The following is a 27,772-nucleotide window of genomic DNA, read 5'->3' as shown; positions in this document are numbered from 1 at the left end:
TGCCATTTCACACCAAATACATCGGATTGGGGCTGGACCCCATCAGACAGCTTTCATTTTACAGTAAACGCATGACCATTCAATCCCTTAGGATTCTCTTCCCTCTTGAATCTGGTCACTATTCAGTGTTGAGGTTCTGCAGGTGTACCTTTCTACTTTCCTTCTCCCAGAAATCCCAGCCATCGTGTCGCTTTCCCTAAACCGTGTTAGCAGGAGAACCACTGTGAAAAGCAGGGAGCCCTGTCTCATGGAGGCTGTTTGCTGAGACCCACACAAAGCTTTCTGACACTTGTTCTTTTGCCTGTCAGAAACGGCAGCTTTAAAGGAGTCCTTTTCCTGGCTTTCCCCTCCCGCGATGCAATGCAGGAAACCCCGATGTGGTCTCTAAGAGGTCCAGTTACATTCTGGCGTATGATAATCCACAGGGCCTCCGCAGTGAGAAGCAAAATCGCCATCTCCCTGTCTTTCAGCTGTTAGCCTGGGCCAAGTGGAAAGTCAGAAGGAACCCGATCGGTCAGGAAAGCCCTGCCCGAGAGCTGGTATGAGCCTCAGACAAGACGCAGCCTGATGAGAGGCCGTGTGCGCCGTCATTGTCTGGGACAGAGGGCCTGAAATTGACACCATATGCGCCCCGGAGGAGTAATTGCTCCAAGGGGGGAGAAAAGCAACATGTCAGAACATTTTAGTAACACCTAATTCATCCCAGGGTTATAAATAAATCTGATGCTTGCTTAAAAACAAAAGTCAAAAAAAATACTTCGACTAGATTACTTTTGTGACAGTGCTTCCGCCAGAGGTGAACTTTATTAGGGGGGCAACATGAATAAAGAGAAACACATAACAACTTTTTATGGTATATTTTACGTGATGTTATTTTTTTTGCAGTAAATAAAGTGGTTATAGGGCTCCAAGGAAAAGGGCCCAGATGTTAGAGAGTTGTGTGAAATTTAGGGGAAACAAGCTGTAAAAAGCAGAGCCGTAAAACAGGCTGTGAGTGCCACACATCTGGACAATACAGCTGTATGTTCCTGGTGGCTGTCGTCACCCAAAGAAAACTCAATAACCTTATTTCACCCCAATTAGGCTGCATACCAACAGGATCAACATTAAATTGCAAGGTGGGGAGGGGTGCAGCGTCCATGGGGTGCCTCTGTGTCAAGCATCTTTTATCTTTCATTTAGATTTGGTCACCAAGAAATAAGTGACTGTCACCATAGCCATTTCCATTCGGATAAAACCCTATTTAATTTACAATGTACTAATAAGTCAAAGTTGGCCAGTTCGGACTCTATGCCGTGCCAAACAATAGTGTAGCGTGAAACTGACCTATCGGTCATCCTGCCGAGGATCCCTGCCTGTCGTTCTTCTACCTGTTTTGGAGAGTTTGAGTCTAGCACCATTGTGGGAAGCACCCCCTGTCTTATTAGGAACAGAAGTTAATTTTCAGGCAACCCAGTTAATTTAGAGTAGATGATAAATACCCCTCTCTATGGCATCGGGGCATTTTCCCTTAATATTTTTAGCCAGCCATGAGGCCCCTTTGCAGTAAGACAAATATTACGAAACCAGAATACCATTTCATCTTTTCATCACTGACAGACGGTGCCAAAATTTCTAAAATGCCACCTTTCTAATAATTGCATTTCTTCATAGGTGTTAACGGCAGCAAAAGCAATTATGGACAGTGGAGAGAAGTTAACCTTACCACTGATAGGGAAACTCTTGAAATTTCAACTCCTCCAGATTAAACTGAAGGACCAACAGCGACGGGAAAACGAAAAGAAGGTACTGTACAATGGTGGGTGTTCACAAGCCCGCAAGCCCTGGATGAGAAGGACCAGGTTTCTTGAGGGACACTTTCTCTCTTCGTAAGCCTACCAATGCCGTATTTAGCTGTTGTCTCAACTTCTTAGGGAAAAGGCTATCCAAAGATGTGTTGGAGAAACTACATTTTCTCAAAGGCACTCCCATTAAACATAAGTTGCCTTATGCAGAATTCTGACAGTATCCAGGGCTTGTGCCTGACGTTTGTGTAACAATCAACTGGTCTATTTATGTACTAGAAACAAAGAAGGGAACCCAGGAGAGACAGCGAGTCAGGAGAAGTGAATATAAAAAGCTGAATAAACTCTGCAAAGTCAGGGTCTAACTATTTAAAATACTTGATAGGATATTTGATAGGAGCGCCTATTAAAATAATAGGCCACATCTGCGCCATCATAATAACCTGACTATTTCAGCAGCAGTCCATCACTTCGACGCCCATATTGTACGTCTGATTATTTCTTCACATGTAGATTTTTCATTGAATTTGCCTACAGAGATAAATCTTCCAAAGATTCATATTTTCATCTGAGAAAATATTTTAAAACTTTTAGCAACGTGATGCCAGGTCCAAATCCATTTGCTATTATCATTACTCGAAATAAGAGACGTTTTCCGTCATTTCCAAATCATGCTGAACTATATTTGGAAGGTCAAGTGGCTCCTGTATGCACGTGTAATGTGTGCGCGCGTGCACATGTATGTTTGACATGGATTCACATGTAAGTCGTTTCTTGATGCCCCTAAGTGGAAGAGGTAAAATCAGTTCATAGACAAAGAAGGAGAAAAGTGAACATGTTCCAATAATATCTTCTTCACCTTTGCAGGAGCCAAAATCTGGGGTTCCTATTTGCATTGGTCTCTTGACAGAATATTAGTAGAACAAAATAATAATGCCACCTTATATTCATAATAGTGGGCTTTATGGTTTTCAAAAAGATTTCCCGTGTAGCATTTTATTAGGGTGGCACATATTGTCCCCAGGAAAATTCTACTCATATGAACAGTCCGTGATACAGTTTTCTTTCCATCTATTGAAGCTCTTTACATCGTGTACAGCAGATTTGTACCTTAAGAAATACTCAGGGACATTAAGACTTGGCAGAAGAAAAACTGGAAAATCTGAAACTATAGAAACATCTTTTCTTGCCTTTTTAAATTCCAGTGTCACGTGGGGATTGGAATTGTAAAAAGTGGACTTGGAGGCCTGTGAAAATTCCTGCACCTTCTCTAGCTGCTTTCTCACAGCACCTACAAATACACCCAACAGGCTAGGGTGTCTGTTCACTTTATTTGCCAACCAGTATTAGTCAGGAATTGTTTGTAATAGGATTTCAGGTTTCAGTTAACAAGTTTTAAATGACAATAAGTGGAATATCCTGGAAGCTCCGGAAAATGTTTTTAAAGCTCGCAATAATATAAAAATATTTCTGCACTGTTATTTTGCTCAGCATTTCTTTGAAATGTGAACTATAATAACACAGTTATGAGATTCTGAAGATATGGAAATAATCTTAATTTATTTGTTGAAAATTCAAGAGTCCTAAGGAATTGCGGCTTGAATTTTACATTTACATATATATTTGACGTTTTTATTTATAAATTTGTGTATATATACATAAAATTAATAGATGCATAAGAGAACGCTGTGTGCAATTAGGAGCCAACAATTACATAATCTAATTTGATATCTCCATTAGATTGGGTTACCAAAACACCAGCCCCAAATAGCTGTGTTGCGACCGTATGAGTAAGTGATGAAACCTGATTGGAATGGAGTATGTTCCAGAAAATACTCTTGATAAAGGCAAGATTAGGGAGTTGTTTGTGGGATGATATAATCTACATTCGTTTCTACAACACTGCCCAACAGGTCAGCTGGAACAATTGAGGTTAATGCGTGTCAGTCAGGCAGTTTAGCAAAAAGCAAAATAAGTATAAAGTTTGTAAAACTGACACCAGGCTGTGGATTAGAAAATGAAAAAAAGAAAAGAGGACTTGACCCAGTTTCCTTCTCTTTCCTGAATCCAGGGTAAGGATTCTACAAGGGGAGTGACTGTCTCTTCAGCTTTTTAATATTAACACGAAATCTAGGTAGATGTTTTCTTTCAAATGCTAATTATATTGCTGACATCAGTGCAACACAGAATGTTCTGTATCTTCTATATTGAATTTTCTGAACTGTATTTTTAAAAAATGAATACTTAAAAAAATATCTATAGCAGTAATTGTAGAAAATACTAGGGAGAAAGTGTGGACAAAAATTAATATAATTCAGACCCTGTTCTTTTCCCCCAATGAAACAAATATAATGTGTCACTATATATTTGATCCCATTTTAATCAAAACTTCAGTTCCAATTGCCAAATACACTAAAAATGTCATTTTTAAGATTCCACTATTTTTAACAATTTATAACACTTCAGTCTGGGCTGTGTTTAACACTGCATTAGCTTTGACCGTGAAGAAAGTATGCTGGCTAATTAATATAAAAAATAATACAAGGGAAGATATCTCTTAGAACAGTTTTGAAGCCTTTAGCGTGTGAATTTCTGCAAGGCAAACGCCTGCCTCTAATTGCAAATAATTGAATATATTTGAAAACTTTATCTATTTGGAAATACCTTATCGATTACTTCCAAATATGCATCTCATAAAGAAAATATACTGTATTTTTATAAATATATTTTAGCATTTCAGAACTTCTGAATATGACTCTTTCATGCAATTAATCCCAAATTAGATTTTATTATATCTTAAAGTCTGAGTAAGAGAGTGTTTTGTTTAGAAACAAATTTTCCTTACACACATCATCTCCACATTTGTTCTGCATTTTCAGTTCCTCAGTATTGATATGTTGTTAATTAGTTAGCAGATATTTATTGAAACAAATATTTGTAGTGGGCGCATATATTTTCATAATGTTCATTATAATTTTAAAATAAATAGCTTGGTTTCTAGTCTAATCCCTGAATTTAGTCATTTCTGAATATTGGAGTATTCACATTTTTACTTCTTTTTAACTCCCAACTTTCATGTTATATATTAATTATAAACATTTATTTAAAACTAACACTTCATTGTTAATCAAAATATTTAAACTATATTGAGAATTCAACTAAAAGAAAACATTTTAGTCATAAAAAATGAAAAATGGCTATAATACAGAAAATTAACAATTTAAAGACTCAGTCAAGCTAAAAAGTTTTCTGTGCCTCTGACTTGATCGAGTGTAGAACATTTGAATAGATTTTTAGGGAAAGCTGTAACTATATTCTAATTGTGCTTCTAATTTGTGAATTCAAATAACCAGTCCATGTTTTCTTGGGTATTTTTATCATCTCTTTTACATAATAGCAGAACAGTTTTTTCTCTTTCTGGCTTATATACTTAGTACACGTTGTCTTATTTTCCGATGTTCTAGAATTGAGGAGAAGAAGCTATGCATTAAAGAACTATGGAGAGATGGTATTGCTAAACTTTTCTTAAAACAACTCAACACTTCATTGTTAATCAAAATACTTAAACTACATTGAGAATTAATATAGTTTAATTCTATATTAATATACAATATATTAATATAGTCAAAATTAAAAGCACCCTGAATTTGGTAAGACATCGTGATGATACCACAGAGAACATTCTCTGATGATGCCAGAGGCTGCTCCAAAGGGGCAGCGGAGAGAAGCGAGGGGAATTTTCACAGACATTTTCCAGCTTACTCCAGTTGAAACCCCGAAACACTGGACTCCAGCCAATGTCATGCCATTTTGTGTGTGAGTTTTGTTTTAAAAGAAAGGCCATAGGGACATACCAGGAAATTACAGGCTGGTTAGTTTTGATTCAGTTGTGGTTAAAATCTTCAGAAACTATTTTAAGAAATCAAACAGAGGAAAAGAGGAACTCAGTTAGAGGGACCCGTGTGGTTGCAGGAAAGGAATAACTTGCCTCACTAACTGGATAGAATGCTTTGAGGCTGGATTATCGAAATAAGAGTACTACCAAGAAGACTGTTGGATCTAATGAACTATAAAATTCAACAGTTCAGGGTAAATAATAAATGACTCCCTGCCTGGCAAATCTGTAAAATAAAATAGTGCTTTCCTAATGGGGATACTTTCAACTGATGAAAACTTTTTACAGACTTCAGAAAAAATGTACAGAAACACACGTCTTTAAAATTGGGCAGTGTTTTTAAACACAAATAGCTATAGTTCCAGCAGCTAATAATAATAAATAGCTGCCGTTATTGACTGATTGGCATTATACTAAGCTCTTTACACATGTTATATCATTTAATCTTTTAAATAACTTCACTAAGTACAGAGTATTATTCCCAATTTACAGATGGGGAAACTAAGGTTGTGAAAAGGAACTTTCCCAAGGCTAAAGAGCTACTCAGAGGTGGAGGTTGGATTCAAATCCAAAACTATCAGACCCTAACGACCATGTTCTTAACCACTGTACATACTTAATAATTATTCAAAATGGCGCTCTTGGCTCACAATCAATAGAGCGCCTGCCCAAAGATGTTCTCCTGTAAGAGTAAAAGCTGTGCCCAGTGATCTCCCAACAGCCATGTATCTGGTTTCACTAAATATGTGGCGTACAAAATCCTGAGCTTAAATATGGGGACAGCTATATTTAACCAACCACCAGTGAGCTAACCAACCACCAGTTAGTTCCCAAGGAAATCCTGACTCATTTCTAGCCTTGCCCTCCTGCCCAGAAATGACCTGGTTTCTGGGGAAATCCTTAGAACTAGACTTCCTGAGCTTATTCCAAACATCCTTGTGCTTCTGTCTTCCCTCCGGGGTATTATGGTTTGATAGCAGTGCTCAGGCCTCTGAACCACATAGGATCCTGCAGGAGACAGACAAGAGATAGATATAGACCCACCCCCTGACAGGCACCACACCAAGATATGGCTGCGTTGATTCTGTGGATTAGGAATTTGCACCGTGAAGATGGCAGTGTGGCCCCCCCCCAGGATATTCTGCAGGGTTCTAAAGATTGCATCATTTGGTCAAGTGAACCTAATACATTCCTAGGCTTACGTTTTCTACACCACAGCAGCTCTCTGGAAAAGCAATCCTCTGAACCCCATGCATTCTATTTTCTATTTGACAGGGAAGCAGGTAGGAGAACAGAGAGGAAAGAATAAATATAAAATATTGAAAAGGAAAAACAAAATGTTCATACCGCGCTAACCTTATGACAATTAACGTTAGCAATTTGGTATGTTCCTTTTCTCTTTCTGTGGATTTGTTTCTTTTGTGGATTTACATAGCTGTAAGCATTGTAAAGTTTTTTTTAACATTTTCACTACGACGTTCGTCTATAGTCAAATGATATTTCCATGCCACTAACTGCGGTGTTCGACTTTATCCCATGAGCTCAGTGTTCCTGAAAGGAAGTTTAGGAAAGCAGATGTCCATTTTTCTATATTTTGTGTTTTTCAAGAATGAATAATAGGAAATTTCTATACTTTAAAAGAATCATTTATTTTAATAAAATGTAGCGCCTTAACTGTATTTTCTTAAAAATATAGATACTAGAATTATTTTCTGTGGATTTTTGACACATTTTGGAGAACAAACTTGAAATCAATTAATGTGTAAAGGTTAACCAGATTTTTTTCAATTAAAATATATCATAACTTTTACTCATTACTACAACATCCATATCTATTAATTTATTAGTTACGTGATGTTCTATTGATGACCATAATTTTCTTAACCATCCCTCTATTGTTGAACATATCAGTTGTTTCCATATTTTTTCATCATAATATTGTGATGAACAACTTATAGCATAGAATTCTCCAATTTACATAATTTCCTTAGCATAGGTTTATAGAAATGGATTAATGGGGACCCACAATCTTCCCATAACTTTGTGTTTCCAAAGTAGGTTCTAGAACAGTTTAGACCCTGGTTTCTATTTAAAAAACAAGATGGCCCCCTGGTCAAATGAACTGGAAATCACTGTGTTAAATCTTGGGAATTTAATAGCGCATTAGCTTATTGTAGATGGAGGAGTTTCATGAAAATAAGTCTGCTTAATACTGTTTAATCTCGTGTCTCTTAAACTTACTTAACACCATACATTTCTTCCAGCCCATCCTCTCATCATCCGTGACCAGTAGAGCAGGTTATTCATGAGATAGAGTGATATCTGGAAAAGAACCGGAGTAGCACTCAGAAGAACAGACCTAGTTTCTCATAAGCCACGTAATAATGGAGTGACTTAATCACGTAACCTCCTTGAGCGTGTTATGTTAATCTATTTGCTTAATAATATTGTTGTGGGAACCTAATGATAGAACAGAAGAAACACAGAGTTATACACAAATAGGTAGGTGTGCTTTTAACTCGAAGATGAAGTATCGCTTTTTACCGTTTGTCCCACTGACTTTCTCCTCCGTGTCATTGTGAGGAATAACAAGGAATACCTGTTAAGGTATTTGAAGATATTTCAAGGTATTTGAATTTTGACAGCAAGGAGTCACTTAGAAATAAAAGACAATCTAAGATATTTGAAGTATCAGATAACGAGGCTGCCCTGTTACAGAGAGGGAGAATTTGTAGTTTTCCCTTTAAAAAGTGACAATAACAAGATTAAGGATTCTAGGTATGTGTCACTTGATACTCAACTGAGTATGTGAAATACTAAGACTTTTTTTTAGTTGTTGCTAAGACAAAAGCCCCACCACATAAGCTGTGTAGCTTAGCTGGTTAAGAAATCTCTGTGCCTTTCCAAAGCCTTCTCACCATTGTAGGAGGCATCCAGATGCTTTTTGTACACACTGCATTTTCAATAAAATGCACTCTGTAATGAATTTGACTCTTCCTTCAGAAGCTGGGGAACACGTGTTGCCCAAACATGGTGGAAAGAGGGGCCTTTTGGATACACCCCTCCTAAATTTTTGTCTTGAATCAGCAAGAGTTACCTGGGAGTTCTTCAAGTTGTGAGCAGATGACCCTAGAATGGGAACATACGTGCCATCTTATCCAGAAGTAAGAAAGGCCACACTAGAAGTAAACAACTTCTAGTTTAGGATTTAGGAGGGGGCCAGCTTTGCTGAATGCTCAACTTACCAGATTCATTTCGCCCCCCCTCCCACCACCAAGTCCCAAGACATAAACCCATGGGGGGAGGGGCTTATTCAGAAAGTAAGAGAATAGAGGAAAAGGGAAGAAGATAGTTTTTTTTGGTTTGTTTTGTGTGTGTGTTTTTTTGTGATTATGGCTTGGTAGAAAAGGATGCTGTACCTTTGGACCAAAGTAGGATTCCAGGGGCCAAGCAGTCAATCATTGCGTAGAAACAGAGAAAGAGACTGTCCGGGTTCAGCTCAGCTATGGAGGGTGGGAAGGAGTGAGGAACAGAAAAGCAGGTGGACCACCAGAGTCAGCCATGGGAGAGCAGAAGGAACCAGGCGGGAAAGAATAAGGGGAGACCAAGAACATGTTCAGAAATCTGCCAAGGACTTCTCTGCCTAGACCTGGCTCGTGGGCAAACCCAGGCGCTTCCTTTTGGTTCTGTTTTCTACCGTAGTGTATCTCTGCCCCCGGGAGGCCATATTTAGCTGCTCTACCTGGGAAATTCTTTACAACATAATACTTCTTGAAATTCTAACAATTAGGGATCCATCATCATTAAATAGAAAACGCAGAACATTAAATGTATAGAGAGAACAATAACAATTCTCTAAAAATGATGCGTTACCCTAATTTGCAATAATTGTCTCTGGATGGTGGAATTATGGGGATTTTTGTACGTTTTGTGTGGTGGTTTGTTTGTTTTTCCAAATTTTCAATAATGATTATTTTTATAATTAAAAAAAGTTATTTAAAGAAGTGAATCAAGATTTATACGTATCTTAAAAATATTTTTATGAAAGAAGAGAGGTAAATATTGATCATTTCAGAGTTAATGGAAATTAGTTTAAAAGATGCTTTTTCTCCACTCTACGAAGTCCGACCTTGCTATGGGAATGAAAAATGGCTTGAATAATGAGCAAACGAGTCGACAAGCAATCGAATGGAATAAGCAGTGACTCCATCTGACAGTACACAAGCCACTGCTTGCTCACAGAATGATTCGGAGAAAAAAGTGTTCTCTCTTTGCAGGAGATAGAAGACAGATTTAAGATAGAAAAGGAGAAAGGGAAAACAAAATCTCCCAAGGAGAAGGCCCAGAATGCCAAAGTGGCCAAAGGAAAGGGAAAGGACCCGCCCGAGGTGAGCAACACGGTGAAGAAGACCACGCAGCTGAAGCGGAGGGGAGAGGAAGACGGCGCCAGACTCTACATTGGTCAGTACGATGCCCCTTCTGTGGTCACCTGTCACCTCTTGCCTCCTCACTTGCAAAGTAACTTGAGAAATCATTCTAATAACTGTGCTTAATCTTCCCCAGCCTTTTCACTCTTTATAAAACCAGAAATCACATACTACCCACGGCACCCTAATCGAAAACTATTTCCATTTGCAATTCGTTTATGTTTTCAGCAGATATTTATTTAGCACGTGTCTTGCGGTGGCCACATTTACATAGTGCAAATAAAGGATGGAACAATGAGCCTGTTGTGCCACCAAGGAGCTTACTGTCTTGTGGGAAACCTTTTAAAAAGTCAGACATAACGATAAGATCAAGTAAAAAGGGATGATTGTCATGGGTGAAATTCAGTTAGTTTGGTGCTCCTGCAGAGCACGTAGCTTCCTGGCTTCAGCTTCCCCCACCCCCCATTTGTCTTAGAGCAGCTGGAATTTTCTTTCATGTTAGATTATCGATATAAAAAAGATTCCAATTAGGCAGCGAGGAGTAATTCGTGGCCACCTTCCCACGAACCCAAATGGGGCCGCCTGTTATTATTGGCATGGTATTTAAAGGAGATGGCGAAGCTTCACGTCCTCTACCAATTTGACTCCCCTGTATATCTCTGCTCTTAATAAATACACTAGGATTAGAGGCAAGGATTGATACGGAGTCCATGGGCAATACCAATACTGATTTGTTTAATGATAGCAGAAAAATCACTCCTTGAGAAGCAGAAGTGTGTGCATCTGTTACACTGTTTTTAAGTTGACCTTAGAGGGGTTTGGTGGGGTGGAGTGTTTTCCTGTACCATCTACTCTCCATAGTTGCTACCTGACCATGCTCAGCATTCACACCCTATTGACATAAATACACAGAATACTTAGGTGGGGAGCATGTCTATGTTCACTATTTCCCTCTCCTGTAAACACCTGTACTTATAAAATACCACAAAGCAGCAGCTACTCGTAATTCAAGAGTAAAGCCAGATGTTGCTCAAAAGAGATGGGAAGCAGGGAAAAAAAAAATTACAGCGTGACTTGAAAAGAAAAAAAGAAACCAAACGCACCTTTTCCATGACCACAGACCCCACGTATGTATGCTTGTCCCCCTATTACCCCTGTGTCTCATTTGCAACAGTGATTTAAGATTTTGTAAAATGGCCGCAGCCTTCTCCCTGGAAGGGCAGTAATGAAACCTAGTCAAGATGCCTGCAGCCCAGCCCACGGGACTGCTCTTGGCAAGATGGTAAACGCATGCGTAGTGTGTACAGCCCTTGGCCCAGCTCATGCAACCTGTTCTCTTTGAAAATGACGCTGCTCTGCTTTGCGGTGTTTCCAACAGACGATGAACCAGATGACGGTGACCAACATTACATTATAGTCGTGGGCTTCACCCATCCTCAGCTCTTGGCCATCATGACCGAGCTCGGCATTCCCATCGGCAGTGTGATTAAAATCGCTTCCGAGAACTATGAACCTCTGCAGACGCACCTGGCAGCAGTCAGCCAGCAGCAGGAACTTTTCCTTCAGCCCGAAGGTATGCTGTCTGCTACCCACCTTCCTGGCTCCTTCAGTGTCACCCACTGTCCTTAAAGTACAAATACAACTCGCGGGCCAAAACATGGTCATGCAATACGTCCATTCGTAAATCCTTTCGAGACTTTGATTCGCTATTTATTCTGCTTGGCCCCGCCAGGTGTTGTAAATTTTGTAAATTAGAATCATATTCTGTGTTCATGTCCCCACGTAGCCACAGAGGATATATATAGACTGCTGGTCAGAAGACGTGATTACCTAACTCCATTTCTCAGAAACATGTAATCTGTAACTTTTACCTAACGCAGGGCATGGGTGAGTCAACGGTAGATGATCTGTTTTTCCAGAAGCCACAGTCACCCGATGGCCCAAGGGACATCCGAACCCTGGATTCTTGCTCTGCTTTGCTCCTGGCTTATTGTAATGAATCAGAGAAGGCAGGCGCCTTACCTTCCGGGCATTCAACTAGGCAGTTGTGGGGTGCAGTCCCAACCACACTACCATCCATCTTCAAGGTCATCAGCTAAGGGCACTGGGCTAGACTACCTCTGTGAGAAGGGAGCAAAATGCGACCATGTGCTGTAGGGGCTAGAACTGGGACATGGTGTGTAAGCCCGTGTGACCGAGTAGTCCAAGCTCTGTCTGCCATAGGCTGTTACCTTTATTGTTATGTACGAATATTATCATTTGTAGCGTAATATGAATATTATGAATATTATCATTTGTACTGTGTTTTGTAACTTGCACAACCACGGCCCAATTTCTATAACACTCCATTTTTAAAATTCCTGTTCCAAGTTAGAAATTGCTACCACTGATAATAACATCAGCTGCCGTGTATTGGGGACCTGCCCTGGGACGAGCCTCGATGCTGGGGACTTCTGTGTGTTGATTCATAACCACAACCACCCTCGGAAGTATGTTTTACTTCCGTTTCACCAAAAAGGACTCTCAGTCTAGAGGCAGCTGTTAAGTAAGAGCTGAGATTCAAACCCAGATACTTCTATCTGAAAGGACAGTTGTAACATTAAATAACTTACTGTTGAAGCCAGTGAAAAAATGCTGCATACACATCAGAGTCTCTGTATGAAAAATGTTACTATATAGAAATAAAATCATAGCAAAACAGACTTTACAGCAGAGCAGTGAGGTCTGAGTAGTAGAACCTGTTTAGTTATAGCTGTAATAAACAACTCTTTCAAAATTTCAAGTGTAACTTTATGGAAAACTGTCCTTATTTACCGGTCAGAGCACAAATTCCTAGAGAAGCCAGTAGCTATTTTAATGTGACCAGAAGTTAACTGAAGCATAAATCATTGATGCAGCCTGTTTTTAGCCATGTGAGAAGTTGTCTTTCTGCCATGTCAACTGCATTTCTAATCAGCTATGCAGCAGGCAGACACTAAGATGGTGAAAAACCGATGGGGCAGAAAAACTGCCACTTATGTAGACAGCAATCTAAGAGTGATGGAACTATTGAACATATTTACCTCCCAGAATATGTGACCTTGCCATAATCTTTCTGGGCCTCCACTGTGAAATGAAGGGGATGGGATACATGCGTTTTTAATACCAATTTCAGAAGTAAAATCCTCTGATTTCATAATTGTATAGTCAGGTCTAAAATCTCACAATTACACTTCTTTATTTGTATTTTCTGGTGCTGCGTAAGACATCTTGCAATGCATATGACTCACCATGTCCACTTAAATTGGGAAGAAGTTCAGCACTCATTTTATAGTATAAGCATGTTTCTATTATTAGATATAGAAGCCGAAAAACTGAAGAAAGAGAATGCCATAAAAGAACTTGACGTTTTCTGGAAGTACTTGGAACCCATCCTGAATAATGAGAAACCTGCAACAAATCTCTTTGATGTTGCTCGGCTTGAATACGTGGTCAAAGCACGTAACTTCCCTTCCGATTGGTCAGACAGCGAGTTGCTGGTTAGTACACGCCATGATGAGAGTGAGTGGTCTGAACATGTCGTGCTGTGCTTCCATTTACCCCATCCATTCATTCCACCAATGTTTATTGATCACAGACTGTAGGTAAGTTTTTGTGTTGGGCTCCCTTTATCTCCAAGGCAATGATACCCCTGAATGCCCAGTAATGGTTACAGCCTGATTCTGGAGCTTTCCGTGCATGAATTAATGACAAAGAATAAGATGTAGGTGAAGATGAAGGGTGAGCATTATTTTATTTGGTGACATGTGGCCTTATTTCATAGCTTAACAATGTTCTAGGCAGTAGAGTCTCAACATACATTAATTGTAAAACCAGTAAATCTTACAGTTTGTCAAATTACATTGTCTTCCTTTTTTTATGTATCAATTCTAAACATTTCTTCTAGGCCCTTGCTTTTATTGCTACAATTGTATTTTTAATACATTTGGCCAAAGAGGTCTGTCCTAGCAGGATGGCTTGATGGCCGCCCAACCACCAGCGGGCATTTCCTGAGCGCATTTGTGGGCCCTGCCGTTGAGGTGCTTGCAAGAGGGAAGACCAAAAGCATGAAACAGAGAAGCAGTCCAGGGTACTACACATCCGAGGGCTCTGTTAGGGGGCGCACACTCTAAGCTTCCTATTCGTTCAGGAAAAGAAGAAATGGGATGCTTGGAAAAGTAGCAAATGTGGGCAAGAGAGTGGAAAGCAGAATGCTGGGAATGGTGCTTGGTCTTATGTAGCTGCAATTCTGTGCCCTGGTGTTTTGAATACATGAGGGTGTTTTTTTGTTTAAAAAAAAGGTGGAGTGACTCCTTATCATGGATGCTGGGGAAGATACCGAAGCATCCCTGTTATATAAAAAAAAACCTCTCAGGACTCTTTCTGGTTGATCCTCTGTCCCAACAAACAGGAGCCCCAGGAGCATTGCAGCCCCTGCAGGGTGGTACATTTCAGCATCCAGGGAGCTGAACAGAAAGAACAGTCTGGGGAGGGACCACGTGAAGTGAGAGCTCTGTAGGGAGCTGGGGTGTTGGGGGCATCGGGGGAGACGGCTGGCTGTGGACAGTGACTGAGGATCGCTGCAAAAAAAAAAAACTAACTGAAAGGAGAATGAGATCAAAGCCTAGAACCGTTTCTGAGCTATAGGGTAGGCTGCCTGTGGCCTGGGTGGGAGCGTGGACCTTTCTCACTATGAGAGTCCCTGATTCTGTTACCTTGAGATAGACGTGCACTTGGTGAAGAAAGTGAAAACGTTGAGGGAGGCTCAGATTTGAACCTCCAAGGACGGATGGCATTTGAATAAGTAGCAATGCGTGAATCAGTGTGAACTACAAAGACTGTCAACAAAAGGCATTAGCTGTCACTTTGTAGAAACAGGACACTTAGGTCTGATACCTGGCCACAGTAAGAGTAAATATTAGCTTGGTGCTATATGTGGAAAATTCAGCTGAACACGGAGAAGCTGTGGGTGAGAGGAAAGCTTGTTCTAGACAAAACTGGTTACTCCAGACTCCCTTTTCTTTGCTTCTTTCCACCCCTTCATCTAGATATCTTCATGTTTTCTATTTTGGCTTTTCGTTTTCTGCCCCCTAAACCTAAATTCTCAGGAAGGAATCCACTGCCATCTGTGCTTTAAGGCTTTATGTAAAATCGGGTCAGTATGTTTCCCTATGCCAGTGAGACTGGCATTCCAAGTAATGTGGCACTGAGATTATCCATCCTATTTTTCCAGTCTAGATCAGCAAATGGCAGCTATGTCTGAGGAAGAGGCCCTTTCCCCAGGATCCCACCTCACAGCTAGCATTCTACTCTTTCTCTCCAACAGACCAGTTCTTCTCCCTAGAACGTAAAATCTATGCTAAGCAGAAACCCACATCCACAAGTTTGTGTTTTGGGGAAACAGTTCTCCTCTCATTCTGAAGTTCAGAAAATTTATTTTATGCTGAAAAAAAAAAAGAGTATCCGTTTAGTTGAAATGGTTCTGGTGGAACATTCCTGACTTCAGACCTAGAAGATGGACATCTAGGGTGTCTGGTGACACCATGAAGGTCAGGAATGAGAACGCTCACCGGTCTAAGGAGCCACGTAGGGCCACCTAGGGCTGTGCTGCTCAACTGGACACACTAATGTGTCGGTCAGTTTGCAAGTATTTACCGGACGTCATCTTCATGCCAGGGCTTGTTCTGCATTTGGATGCAGCCGTCCCTTAGAGCCCAGGCAGGCCTCTGCAAGGTACGGTGTAGGAGTGAACAACCCAGCACTGAGGACAATGGTGACGGAGAGCTTTGGAAACCAGTTCAGTAACAGAGCTGGGTTCCAGGAGGAAAGGCCATTGGATTTGATATTGAAGATCAAACTTCATCTTAAACTTAGGATCATGTAAGGAACCTAAAGTAATAAACCTACTTCTGGTAGAGGTAGACTGGGTACCCGTGTCCCACTCTCAGCTACGTCTGTAAGTTGAAAATGGCCTCATAGCCAAGATGGGAGCCAGCCAAGGAGTCTTTTGCCTCGCTGCTTGGCTGCAAATGGGCCGGCTGTATTTCTGCTGAACCAAGGTATCGAAAGCTTAACATCAAATAAATGCCCATCAGGAAGGGCTGACTGCTCTGTGTGACATCTGTGCCATCTCCAGCTAGTCCTTGGTTGCTGAAATAAGTTGCAGGGGTTCAGCATATCATTTCCTGTTTTATTTAAAAATAAATTAATTCGTTAAGCTAAGGGACCATTGGCCACCAGTTTAACTATATTTCTCATAACTACAAACAAACAAACAAAAACATGTTTTAGTGCCAGAATTTGGGCAAAGAATACCAGCTTGAAGCTTCGCTGAAGAACACTCTGTCTTAGAGTGGGCACATGACTCCCAGACTGGTAGCTGGGCTATGAACTAGACACGTCCCTGGACTCCTGCCAGGCTGAGATTCACTGGCCCCACCAGCAACTACCATATTTCCCTAAAAATTAAGACCTAGCCGGCCAATCAGCTCTAATGCGTCTTTTGGAGCAAAAATTAATATAAGATCCAGTAGAATATTATATTATATAATAAGACCCAGTCTTATTTTACTATAAGATACTATAAGATTTGTCTTATATTAATTTTTGCTCCAAAAGATGCATTAGAGCTGATTGTCCGGCTAGGTCTTATTTTTGGGGAGACAGAGTATGTCACCCCACGTTTCCTCTTCAACTCAGATGTAGGATGAGCCTGTTTAGTCCTCCTTTGCTTTTAAACAGACAGACCTAGTAATAACAGTGCCATTTACTTCTGGAAATAAAGCCCAGGTAATGGAGGTATCTGGTCTATCGCTTGCCTTCCAGATCATGAAAGTGTGGTTATTATAGAAGCAGTAGTCTGTCAGAATGTCTTAGGGGGTTTTTCCCCCCTTAAGGTAGCACAGGTGAAAAGAAAGAAGAGAGCCAGGGAGGAAAGGAAGAAATACCGACTGCACACGTACTGCAGCGTATTTGAATGGATGATGCTAATCATCCACAGCCAAGCAGGACATCACCATAGCTTGTCTTGGGCTGATATCGAAGTTCCCTAACTAATGTGTTGTTTTAGGAATTGAAATACCTAGAAACAGGCCACACTGTGTAACTAATGAATAGGCTGCTTTTCACTTAGTTGAAGCATTAAGTAGGCTTTTGCAGCAGTAAGGCCCTCCAAGGGAGGTGGACAAGAAGGGTTCAGTAAATGAAAACTCGGTCACCAGAGCTGGGATGGTTTGGGGAAGTGCTTGCCTGTGAAAAGTGATCGGTTTAGCTGTTAAGGGAGATGCAAACCGTATGTCTGATGCCAACAATACAAAACGAATACCTAATGGTCATGAATTCTCTCACCTGTAGCTGGAATTGGGCACCGACATTTTTGAAAACATTGCCTGTTTGATGTACGACAGCCTGGACTGGAAAAGGCAGCACCAGCATTATTTGAAAAGCATGCAGCTCATTCATGTTCCACAGGTGGTTTGTGAGAAACCTGTCTTAGAAGCCACATCGGTTTCTGAGGTAGGCATGTAATCGTATGTCTTTAGTGGGTTGAAGGGTTAACTGAACAACTTAATTTTCACGTTTATAAAACATGAAGAAAAAAGTTGCATAAATACTTGTAGCAATACTGCTTGATGGGATTAAATAGGTGAGGGTGGGAACAAGGAAAGGCCCCTAGGGATAGTATTAAAGGGCACCTATGTGGTGGGTGTTTTAGAGACTTCCCAGCTACCTGCCCCATGCAGAGATGCCACAGTATTTTCAGCCAACTGTACAGTAAATAACCTCTGGTACAGGAGGGTCATCAGTAAGTTAATCACGATACTTATTTAGCACCTACATGTGTTAGCACAGTGTCGGGTCCTGGCAGTGCAGTAATGAATAAGACCCATCCCGTCCTCATTGAGATTAATTTTCAAGGGGGTCAGCAATCAAGCCAGCGGTTGTTTCAACATAGCATGATGAGTGCTGTGAGAACAGTCAGGTGAGACTGCAGTAGAAGTGATAAAAGGTAGTGCCTGACCCAACCTGGAGAGGAGTAGGAAGGAGAGAGAGGAGTCAGGAAGACCGTGAGGGTAAGTGATGCCCGAAGGCTGAGTAGGAATTGCCTGGGGGAACGAGCAGAAGGGTGTTCTCAAGAAAGGGGCAAGGATGTACACAGGTATGGAGGTCAAAGGAAAGAAGTATTAGGACACAAGCCCAGACCACAGCCCAGACCAGAACGAAAGCTGGCAAGGTGGGGGCCAGAATGCTCTTTGGTGCTGAGTTAAAAGAGCTTTAGTTTTATCCTGAAGGTGATGGGGAATCACTGAAGAATTCTAAGCGGGGGAATGGCATGATTCTGAGTGACCCAGGGAAGAAAACCTTTTTGATTGTTAGTGCAGCATCTCCCCACCACATTCCTGCAGGTGCTCAGTGAGCTCTGTTAGGAAACACTGCAAAGTGTCTGTGCACATTAACTACTTTCCTGCCTCACACAAAACCCTTCAGTTTGAGCCTAATATCAGCAAATGATTCTGTGCTGTGAACATAATCTTACCATCTCAGAATCCTGTCAGAGCCCATCAGACCAGCATCTCATGAAAGCATCTCCCAACTGGATATCTCAGCCGTTTCTTTTTAATTCTTCTTCTTTTAGGCTCCACAATTGGTTGCTCCAATCGCTGGGAAGAAGAGAGCACAAAATGAAGAACTGCAAGTACCACCATCAGGCATGTATGAAACCTGCTGCTGGACAGTCTCCACAAGCTGGTGTTTTAAGGAGAGACGGCTGCTCTCCGTGTTGTTTTCAGCCGTCCCTCCACCTACAGATCCTACACGTATTAGAGCATGGTCACAGTGTAAAATGATGGATGAAATTTTGATGGAAGAAATGGAGAACACACCTCAATTGAGCTGTGATGTTTTGTCTGTTTTACAGCGGCTTTCGTCATCACAGCTGAAGTAGACATGAGGTATTACAATGATTTGCTCAATCAGATTCCAGAAGAATTCGTTTCTGTGCCTCTGGTGCTGCACTGCATGCTGGAACAGGTAGGTGGATACACTCGGAGGCTTTTGTCCCAGGTGGGTAACCGCGGATCAGTCCCTTCATCTCTCTCTGCTTTCGTTTTTATAAAAACTGTGTTAAAATTCCATATATAATGCCTGAATGCATTCTCCTGTGCAAAGATTAGAACATTTTAGATAAAGCTCAAGTTCACTTTGGTTATCAGCTTCTGCCCCTTTCCTCTGCTGTGCTCTGGAACAGCCATGTAAGAGTCCCTGAAGTCTTAGCAGATATGTCCTTAAAATTAACTGTCTGTGTCGTTTTAATGGAAGAGGAGTTGGACAGCTGGATGGGGTGGTTAATGGTCTTTAACTAGCTTTAAAATTTCTTTATTCTTGCATATTCAATCAGATTTTTCTAATTCTGAGGCCAGTTTTAGTCATCAATATTTGTTTTATAAGAATGTTCATTTTATTTGTGTTTTTAACATACAACATTCTTTATTCATTTATATGCATTTCAAAATTACCTCTGTATCCTGTTATGTTCCTTTCCTATAGTTGATGTTATTTATTTGTGCCCTCTCCTTTTTGTTTCATTTTGAATTAATTTGTTTTCCAATTACAATCAACAGAAAATATTATATTAGTTTGAGGTGTACAACATAGTGATTAGGCATTTATATACCTTACAAAGTGATCACCCCAATAAGTCTTGTTCCCATCTGACACCATACACAGTTATTACAATATTGTTGACTATATTCCTTTGCTATACTTTACATCCTGGTGACTATTTGGTAACTACCAGTATGTGCTGCTTAATCCCTCCCCTTTTTTCACCCAGCCCCTAACACCCCTCCTGTCGGGCCACTGTCAAAATTCGTTTTTTGTATCTCTGAGTTTGTTTCTGTGTTGTTTGTTTGTTTTGTTCTTTAGATTCCACATATAAGTGAAATCATATGGTATTTGTCTTTCTCTGTTTGACTTATTTCACTTAGCATAATGCCTCCTAGTTCCATCCATGTTGTTGCAAATGGCAAGATTTCCTCCTTTTTTATGGCTGAGTAATACTCCATTGTATATATGTACCACATCTTCTTTATCCAACATCTATTGATGGACCCTTAAGTTCGTTTTATATCTTGGCTATTATAAATAATGTTGCAATGAACATAGGGGTGCATGTGTCTTTTCAAAATAATGTTTTGGATTTCTTCATTCAAATACCCAGACGTGCAGTTGTTGGGTCATATGGTAATTCTGTTTTTAATTTTTTGAGGAACCCCCAAACTGTTTTCCATAGTGGCTGCACCAATTTGCAATTCTTCCAACAGTGCACGAGGGTTCCCTTTGCTCCACATCCTCAAAAGCACTTGTTGTTTGATGATTTATTGATGATAGCAATTCTGACAGGTGTGAGGTGGTATCTCATTGTGCTTTTGATTTTCATTTCCCTAATAACTAGTGACGTTGAGCATTTTTTCATATGTCTGTTGGCCATCTGTATATTCTCTTTGGAAAAAATGTTTCTTTAGGTCCTCTGACGATTTTGTCAATGGTATATCAATTATATTGGTCTTGTCAAAGAACCAGCATTTAAACAGAATGATCCCATGATCACAAATGATCACAATGAAACACATTGATCAACGCCTTTTTACTTTGTATTGTTTTACTTTTTCATTTATCTTCATTATTTCTTTTCTACTTTCTTTGGGTTCATTTTAATTGAAAGCTTCCTTTGTTTACTTCAGTCTATTTTGCTTTGCTTAAGGCTATACATTTCATTCTGAGTATTTTTTTGGCTACATCCTGACGTGTTTAATGTATTCAGTTCTAAATCTTTTCTTTTTATTCCCACTGTTGATTGTCAATTTCTAATTTTGTGCATTATGGTTAGTAAAGATGGCCTGCCTGTTAAAAATGTTTTTAATTTCCTGTCTGACCGGATGCACGTGGGCAATTCTTGGGAGTGTTCGATATGTATTTGAAAAGAGTTTGTTAGTAATTAAGCCAATGAATCCCGAGAGGAACCCTCTGAAGCAGGAACTATTTTTATTTCCTACTTTACAGATAAGGAAACTGAGGCATGAAAAGGTCAAGTCACTTATCCAAGTATTAAGTGGCAGAAATCGCTTTTGAGCCTAGTCAGTACGAGTGGGAAAGTATGTTGATGACATTTTGCTTCATTTTCTTCCTTATAAGGTTGGTGATGAGAAGTCTAATGTCAGTCCTGTACTTTTTCCCTGGTAGGTAACCTGTTTTTCTTTCTGGCAGCTATTAGAATTTTCTCTTTGTAACTGATAACACGGGCTATGTCTAGATATGGCTTTGTTTGTTTTGTCATTGTCATTGTGATCTAAAGGATTATAACCTGCTTCCAATCACATTCTGAGTAAAATTAAAATTCCTTAAAGACACTAAAAATATGGTTTTGGGTTATATCTGTCATCTCATTTCCTACTCCCAACCTTACCTCTTCCCCCAACACATACCGACTGTTCGTCATCTGCGTAGGCCTTCTGATTTTTCCTCAGATACACTACTTAATTCCACCATAGCTTTTTACTCCAACTTCTCTTCCTAAAAAATTTTGCTCCCACATGTCTGCCTGATGGATACTCCCTGTCATTCCGTCCCCAGTGGACTTGGCATTCCTAATGGGCTTTCTCTGATGACCTGATCTAAAGAAGGCCCACAACACACAGCATTCTCTACAACATCACCTTGTTTTATTTTCTGATCAGCAACTACTCTTTTAAAAATATATTCATTTGCTTTGTGTCGTATCTTCCTCCTCTCACTGGAACGTAAGCTCCATGCGAGCAGGGACTTGGTCTAATCTTGGTCATTGCTGTATGCTCAGCACCCAGTAACCACACCTAACCCATAGTAGACACTGAGGATTGTTTGTTGAGTGCAATTATATCTTCAAATATTATTTATCTTACTGACTTATCCTAGGTATTATTAGGTGGATGTTGCAAGAGTTTCCTCCTTGTCTTTTCAATTTTCTTTCAATTTTATCCCTGTGGGGATTCCAGCTTAACTTCCAACTAATTCATTCTTCAGTAGAATCCAGTCTGCTATTGAAGTTTTGTGTCAACAAGAACATTTTTAATTTATAAATTTTCTAGTTTCTTTTCATAAATGCCTGTTGCTCTTCTTATTTCATGGATGTAACACATTCTTCTATCTCTCTTTTTAGGGTCTTTATGGACCAGTGTAAGGAATATTAAAATGTTTAAAGTCCTTTTCAGACACTCATCTCTGTTCCCGCCAGTAAACATTTTTGTGTTGACTGGTGTAGTTTTCTAACCCATTATGTCAGCACACTCACGATTACCTTCATTTACCCCATAAGGTTTTTGGAAGACCAACGGTTTTACTATATCAATACATTTGTAAAAGCTTAAAAGCCCTTTAGAGCTTGAAGTATCATCATTGTATTTACCTTAGTCTTTCTCATTTTAGTCAACTCAACTCAAAGCAACATTTATTAACCATCTACTATGTTCCAGGCACCAAAGGGGCAGTTGGTGAGCTCAGTGCCTGATACATAGAAGGCACCCAATAGTAGATACATGTTGGCTGAATAAATGCTTGATACTAAGGGGATGAAACAATTGAAATGTAAGAGGAATAGGATGGGATTTCAATAAACTGGGATATTAGAATTTAACATTTCAGAGATGGAACAGTTTTGAGTGGTCTTTTATGATCGGAGTGGGTCCAAGAGCTGGTCGGAAGGTAGAAAGTGGAGACATGAGTGACTCTAGAAAGTCAGGAGGTGACAAAAGGTAAAGGATGAGGCTGTTTTTTTTATCGGTATAGCAGTGATTCTCAACAGGTGGTGATTTTGCCTCCCAGGGGACATTTGGCAGTGTCTGCAGACATTTTGGTTGTCACCATTTGAGGGGTGCTACTGGCATCAAATAGGCAGAGGCCAGGAATGCTGCTAAGCATTCTATAGTGCACAAGATATCCTCTACAAAAATAAGTATGTAGGTCAAAATGTCTTAAATTGCAAGGTTGAAAAGGGATGTGGAGGGACGTGAAATCTCAGGGGATGATCGTGGGATTTAAGGTGAAGAGGAAAACTACACATTGGTGCCTATCTTGATTATATTTCAACTTCTTTTTTTTTTACCAGGTCAAATGAACAAGGCATTTAATCTTGCTCCACCTCACTTTCTCCATATAAAGGAGACTATTACCCGTTAGTAATCTCACCATCCATAACTTTTCTCTCTTGAATAAAGAAAGGACTGACCTGAACCCCAGCTCCTCCCACTCAGTAACTTTGGGCTTGAGCTATTCACCTAACTTCACTCACCCTAGTTTCTTCCTGTGTAAAAGGGGAAATTATATCTATGAGGCTCAAAGGAGGTAATGTCTGTGAAGATACACACACAGTGCTTGGTATGTGGTTGGCACTCAGTACATATTTATAAGGGGTGTGAGCACAGTTTTGAGTGCTTTAAGATTAAGAGTAAATCATCAAGAAAAATGTATATTGTTATTTTGATTTCTACCTAGTAAATGTTCTTGTTTGCTTTTTGTATTTTGTGTTATCTACTCGAATACATATATTAAAATCATCTACTTGAATGCAGGCATTGTAAACATTTTCCCTTTTATTTTGGTAGTCACAGGTAATTATTAATACATTGCCACTCTGTGGAATCACTGTATATTACTGGTGGGAACTGCCTTGCTTTTACTAAGAGCAGTGGAAATACATATATCAGTGAAGAGCTGACCATTAAACCAATTCCTCCCAATTCTTTATCTCAACAGGTTGTGGCGACTGAAAAAGACCTCGTCCCACCCAGTCTGGTGGAGCCACCCCCCAGAGCAGATGGGCTGGACCCCAGAATCGCAGCTCACATCGTGTCCATCCTGCCCTCTCTCTGTCTCACCGAGAGGGAGAAAAAGGTCAGAGGGCATGAGATACCACGTGCTTGCACGCTCTGAAAAAGTATGGCTTCTCTCTCTCAATCAATATTGTTTCCATTTGAATAGAATCTCCGTGAAATATTTTTATCTGAAGAAGAGAACGAAAGCAAACCAGTGCCCAAAGGTCCTCTCCTGCTGAACTATCACGACACACTCACCCACAAGAAGTACGCACTGAAGGTGATGATAACCGGTTACCCTGCGGCTAACAGATGCAGGAAAGCCTGTTTGTAATTATTCAGTTAAACAAATCTTAATTTGATAGCATTACCAAAGCTGATTAAAAATACTATACAGAATGGGTACCTTCTTACAATGTGAGATCACAGAAAATGGAAATGGATAAGGGAGAAGTTACATCCGCAAAGGAAACTTACCCAATTTATAGCGGTCCAATTAGCCATTAAATTGATTGTAATGACACTGAATTTGCATTAAAACCTTCTAGTTATTTGCTTTAAATATGTGCAAATATGTACAACTAGTGAAGGCCAGAAAAAAATCTCGGGAGGGAAAGATGAATATATATGAGACTTTGGCAGTTTGTCACTGGGAGTGAAGAACCTGTCATTTCTATGCACCAGGAACCGCTGGCAAAGGGAGAACCAGCTTTTCGACCCTCAGCAAAATACCAATAGTTTGTCTTCCCCAGTTACCAATGATTTCCCCTGTTCCCAAATAATGAGAGTGAAAGTATCATGTTTTGCCCTTTCCATATGCATAAGGCACTCAACAGCTTACTTTAATGTCTTCTGTCATGTTGCTGCTTTTCATCAGAACCAGAAGAATTTTGACCCAGTTCAAATTGAGCAGGAGATGCAGTCCAAGTCGCCACTGTGGGAATTCCTTCAATTCCCTCTGCCGCCACCATGGAACAGCACCAAACGTCTGGCTACAATTCATGAACTCATGCACTTCTGTACAAACGGTGAGTACATTGCTTTGTCTTGGCTTACCCTCATCCATTTACAGTCACTTGTGCCCGTAAAAGAGTACGCCCGTTTGCAGAAAGTATTTTGATTGTTGAAAGACCTTTTAGAGAATGAGGTGGGTATTTTGATTGACTACAGTTTTCTTATCTTGAAGAATGTCGTTAGCATCTGTGATTGCTACAGTGTGTTGTAACATTCTTCAGTTTGATGCACTGGGTTTTCTTTCCACTGTGTTGCCACAACCAAAATGGTCTTTTTTTTGTTTTCTCCTTCTCCGCACCCCTAAACCCACATCCTCTCATTGACACCATTGGGGATGACGTGGTAACCCCTATCCTAGTTAACACGTTGCATACGGATCACGAGAATCTTCACGAGGGATTTAAACCCCGCCGTACACAACGTGTTAAGAGGTGAGGGGCTGAGCGTGTGTTGATTCAAATTAATCTCCTCTCACAACAGGAAGGGCCGTATTATGCTCTCAGAGGATGGTGGAAAGAGGGGGTCATTAAAAATATCTAAAATCAGCTTCCCATTGCAGAGTTCACTGGGATTGGACGATATAGAAAATCATTTCCTAAAACAGATGCTGTTTCCACTTGAGGCAATATGCAGATCCATTCCTACATATAGGAAGTAATAAGAAGTTACATAGACATCTTTGTTTGACATGAAAGCATTTGACCTAGAAAAACACGCGTGCGGATTCTGCCTTCTCATTTCTTCTCTAACTCGAAGCAAATTACAAAATATTTTTACATTGATATACATGATTATTTGTTAATACCTACCTCCCACCCCTCAACCTTAAACTTTTAAAGTGCAAGAACCAAATCTTTTCTTTGAGTCTCAGGCACCTATGACAAAGCCTAATACATAGAAAACAAAAGGGAGTGAGTGAGCGAGTGGATGGATGGATATACTTATGCGTAAAAGGATAAATATGTAAATGAATAGAGCCCATTGAAAGCTGATAGCCTTTGAAGTGCCCAAAATTATGGAAAGAATCTCACCAGTTCAAGTGGGTGGAAAGAGGCCTTTCCTGAGTCCTAACGAAGAGGAAAACCTACTGAATATAACAGCATACAAGTAATTTTTCTGTTTTAAATTACAACAGCAGCAACAGTGCTTTTGCTTAAAAAGGATAAGTTTTAACCATATTCAACCAATACGGTACCCTGGAAAGTCTATGTGAATTAATCTAGACACCTGATATTGACTAAATATGAAGCAATTTGGGAGCATTATCTTGATAAATTATATTCTGATTGTGGGGCTTTCTTATTATTCGGTACCTTCCATATGTGTTGCAGAATTGTGGAGCCCGTGTTTAAGGCCAGGTCAACACCCATCGTGGTGTGACTCCCTTGTCATTCATTCTGGTGGGTGGTTCCCTGGCTCCCCCTCTGTCAGCCCTGTACCATGTGGTAATAAGAGCTTTCCTCTAGGAAAGCAGCACGGGTCCTGTTTTCTTACAGAAACCTTGAGCTGGAATGAAGTAGAACGAGCCTTCAAAGTATTTACCTTTGAGAGCCTAAAACTCTCCGAGGTTGATGAAGAAGGGAAACTAAAGCCTTCTAAAATGATGGATCGGACAGATGCGGAGATGTTCAACATTCCATGGGACAACCCTGCCCAATTTGCTAAGCAGATACGGCAGTGGCACATTGCCAAAATGAACACCCAGCAGGCCAGACACCAGACAGGTATACTGCATGGAGGGGACAGAAGGCACTCTTGCATTTTATGGTTGTCAATGTTTCTAGCATGGTATTTCATGGATCCTCTTTACACTGATTAGATATTGAAACCCAAGATAGAGTTTTATTTATGGATCAGAATTGGTCAACATCTATGCAAGATGATGAGCTCGATAAAGAACCTTCGGATCCCAGTCAGCCTGATGCCTACAATATGACTCATTCTCACCCAAATAATGAGAACCCTTCAGAGCTTGATAACAGAGGGCTGTCAGAGCAGGAGACCAGTGTGAGGACTCAGGTCCAACCTGACCCTTTGGGTAAGTACGTGTATGTGCATGCACACACACAGGTTGTATTAAGAGTGTATAAACTTAAAAAAGGATTCAAGATGCATTATTCCTCCCTATTTCAATTGAAAACCTGTGTACTAAGTTATTTGGTTAAACTCTGTTACTGAATGTTGTTACTCAGCAAGTCATTATTTCAATCCTAAGTTTTCAAAATATCCTATAGCCTTTTAGTCCACTCTTACTTTAGTAAACGTAGTGCATTTTGTAACTGCTTAAAACATATTATCGATTATGTAATTAAAACAAACATAGTTAAAATTGTATCATTAATGTTTCACAGGGTTATTGCGATTATATGAAAAAATATTTTTAAAATTACGTACAATAACCTAATGAACTGCCGAGTACAGAGCTTTGTACCAAATCAGTGCTCAGGGAACAGCAATGCTTTTCCTCTCCTCTTTATAGCTCAGGTAATTACTCTCATTCTAGAATATAGATTCATAAATATTTTTAGATTTGGAGGTATAGGAGCGTAGAAGAATTAGGCTGCATTTTTATTCAACTGATGTACACGTGGCTGTCAGATTAATTACTTGAAATACAGACCTGTTACTTCCCTGTGTATAACCTTCAATGGCTCCCTACTACCTGTAAAATAGAACCCAGCTCCTTGGCCTGCTGTACCTGCTTCTCCAATAGCACCAAATTCCTTTTCCAAAACGCTTCCCACTTTTTCCCTTTTGCTCACTCATCCCATGCTCTAGTCAAACAGA

The 27,772-nt window shown here is 40.1% G+C and overlaps 1 protein-coding gene across 1 annotated transcript in view; it reads left to right on the top strand.

Annotated features, from left to right (window-relative positions):
- Positions 1 to 27,772, top strand: part of SPAG17 (sperm associated antigen 17) — a 159,821-nt gene that overhangs the window by 47,330 nt on the left and 84,719 nt on the right. Inside the window, exons 4-15 of the mRNA XM_074318633.1 lie at positions 1,654 to 1,785; positions 9,957 to 10,140; positions 11,485 to 11,679; positions 13,443 to 13,624; positions 17,478 to 17,639; positions 18,760 to 18,832; positions 19,042 to 19,154; positions 23,913 to 24,050; positions 24,138 to 24,251; positions 24,849 to 24,999; positions 26,482 to 26,709; positions 26,805 to 27,023. Of these exons, the coding sequence (XP_074174734.1) occupies positions 1,654 to 1,785; positions 9,957 to 10,140; positions 11,485 to 11,679; positions 13,443 to 13,624; positions 17,478 to 17,639; positions 18,760 to 18,832; positions 19,042 to 19,154; positions 23,913 to 24,050; positions 24,138 to 24,251; positions 24,849 to 24,999; positions 26,482 to 26,709; positions 26,805 to 27,023 (1,891 nt within the window). The remainder of the gene's footprint in view (positions 1 to 1,653; positions 1,786 to 9,956; positions 10,141 to 11,484; positions 11,680 to 13,442; positions 13,625 to 17,477; positions 17,640 to 18,759; positions 18,833 to 19,041; positions 19,155 to 23,912; positions 24,051 to 24,137; positions 24,252 to 24,848; positions 25,000 to 26,481; positions 26,710 to 26,804; positions 27,024 to 27,772) is intronic.

This window comes from Rhinolophus sinicus, linkage group LG14, assembly GCF_036562045.2.
Source record: "Rhinolophus sinicus isolate RSC01 linkage group LG14, ASM3656204v1, whole genome shotgun sequence".
NCBI lineage: Eukaryota > Metazoa > Chordata > Mammalia > Chiroptera > Rhinolophidae > Rhinolophus > Rhinolophus sinicus.
The sequence above is the reverse complement of the archived record's forward strand: the minus strand, read 5'-3'. Positions and strand labels throughout refer to the sequence as shown.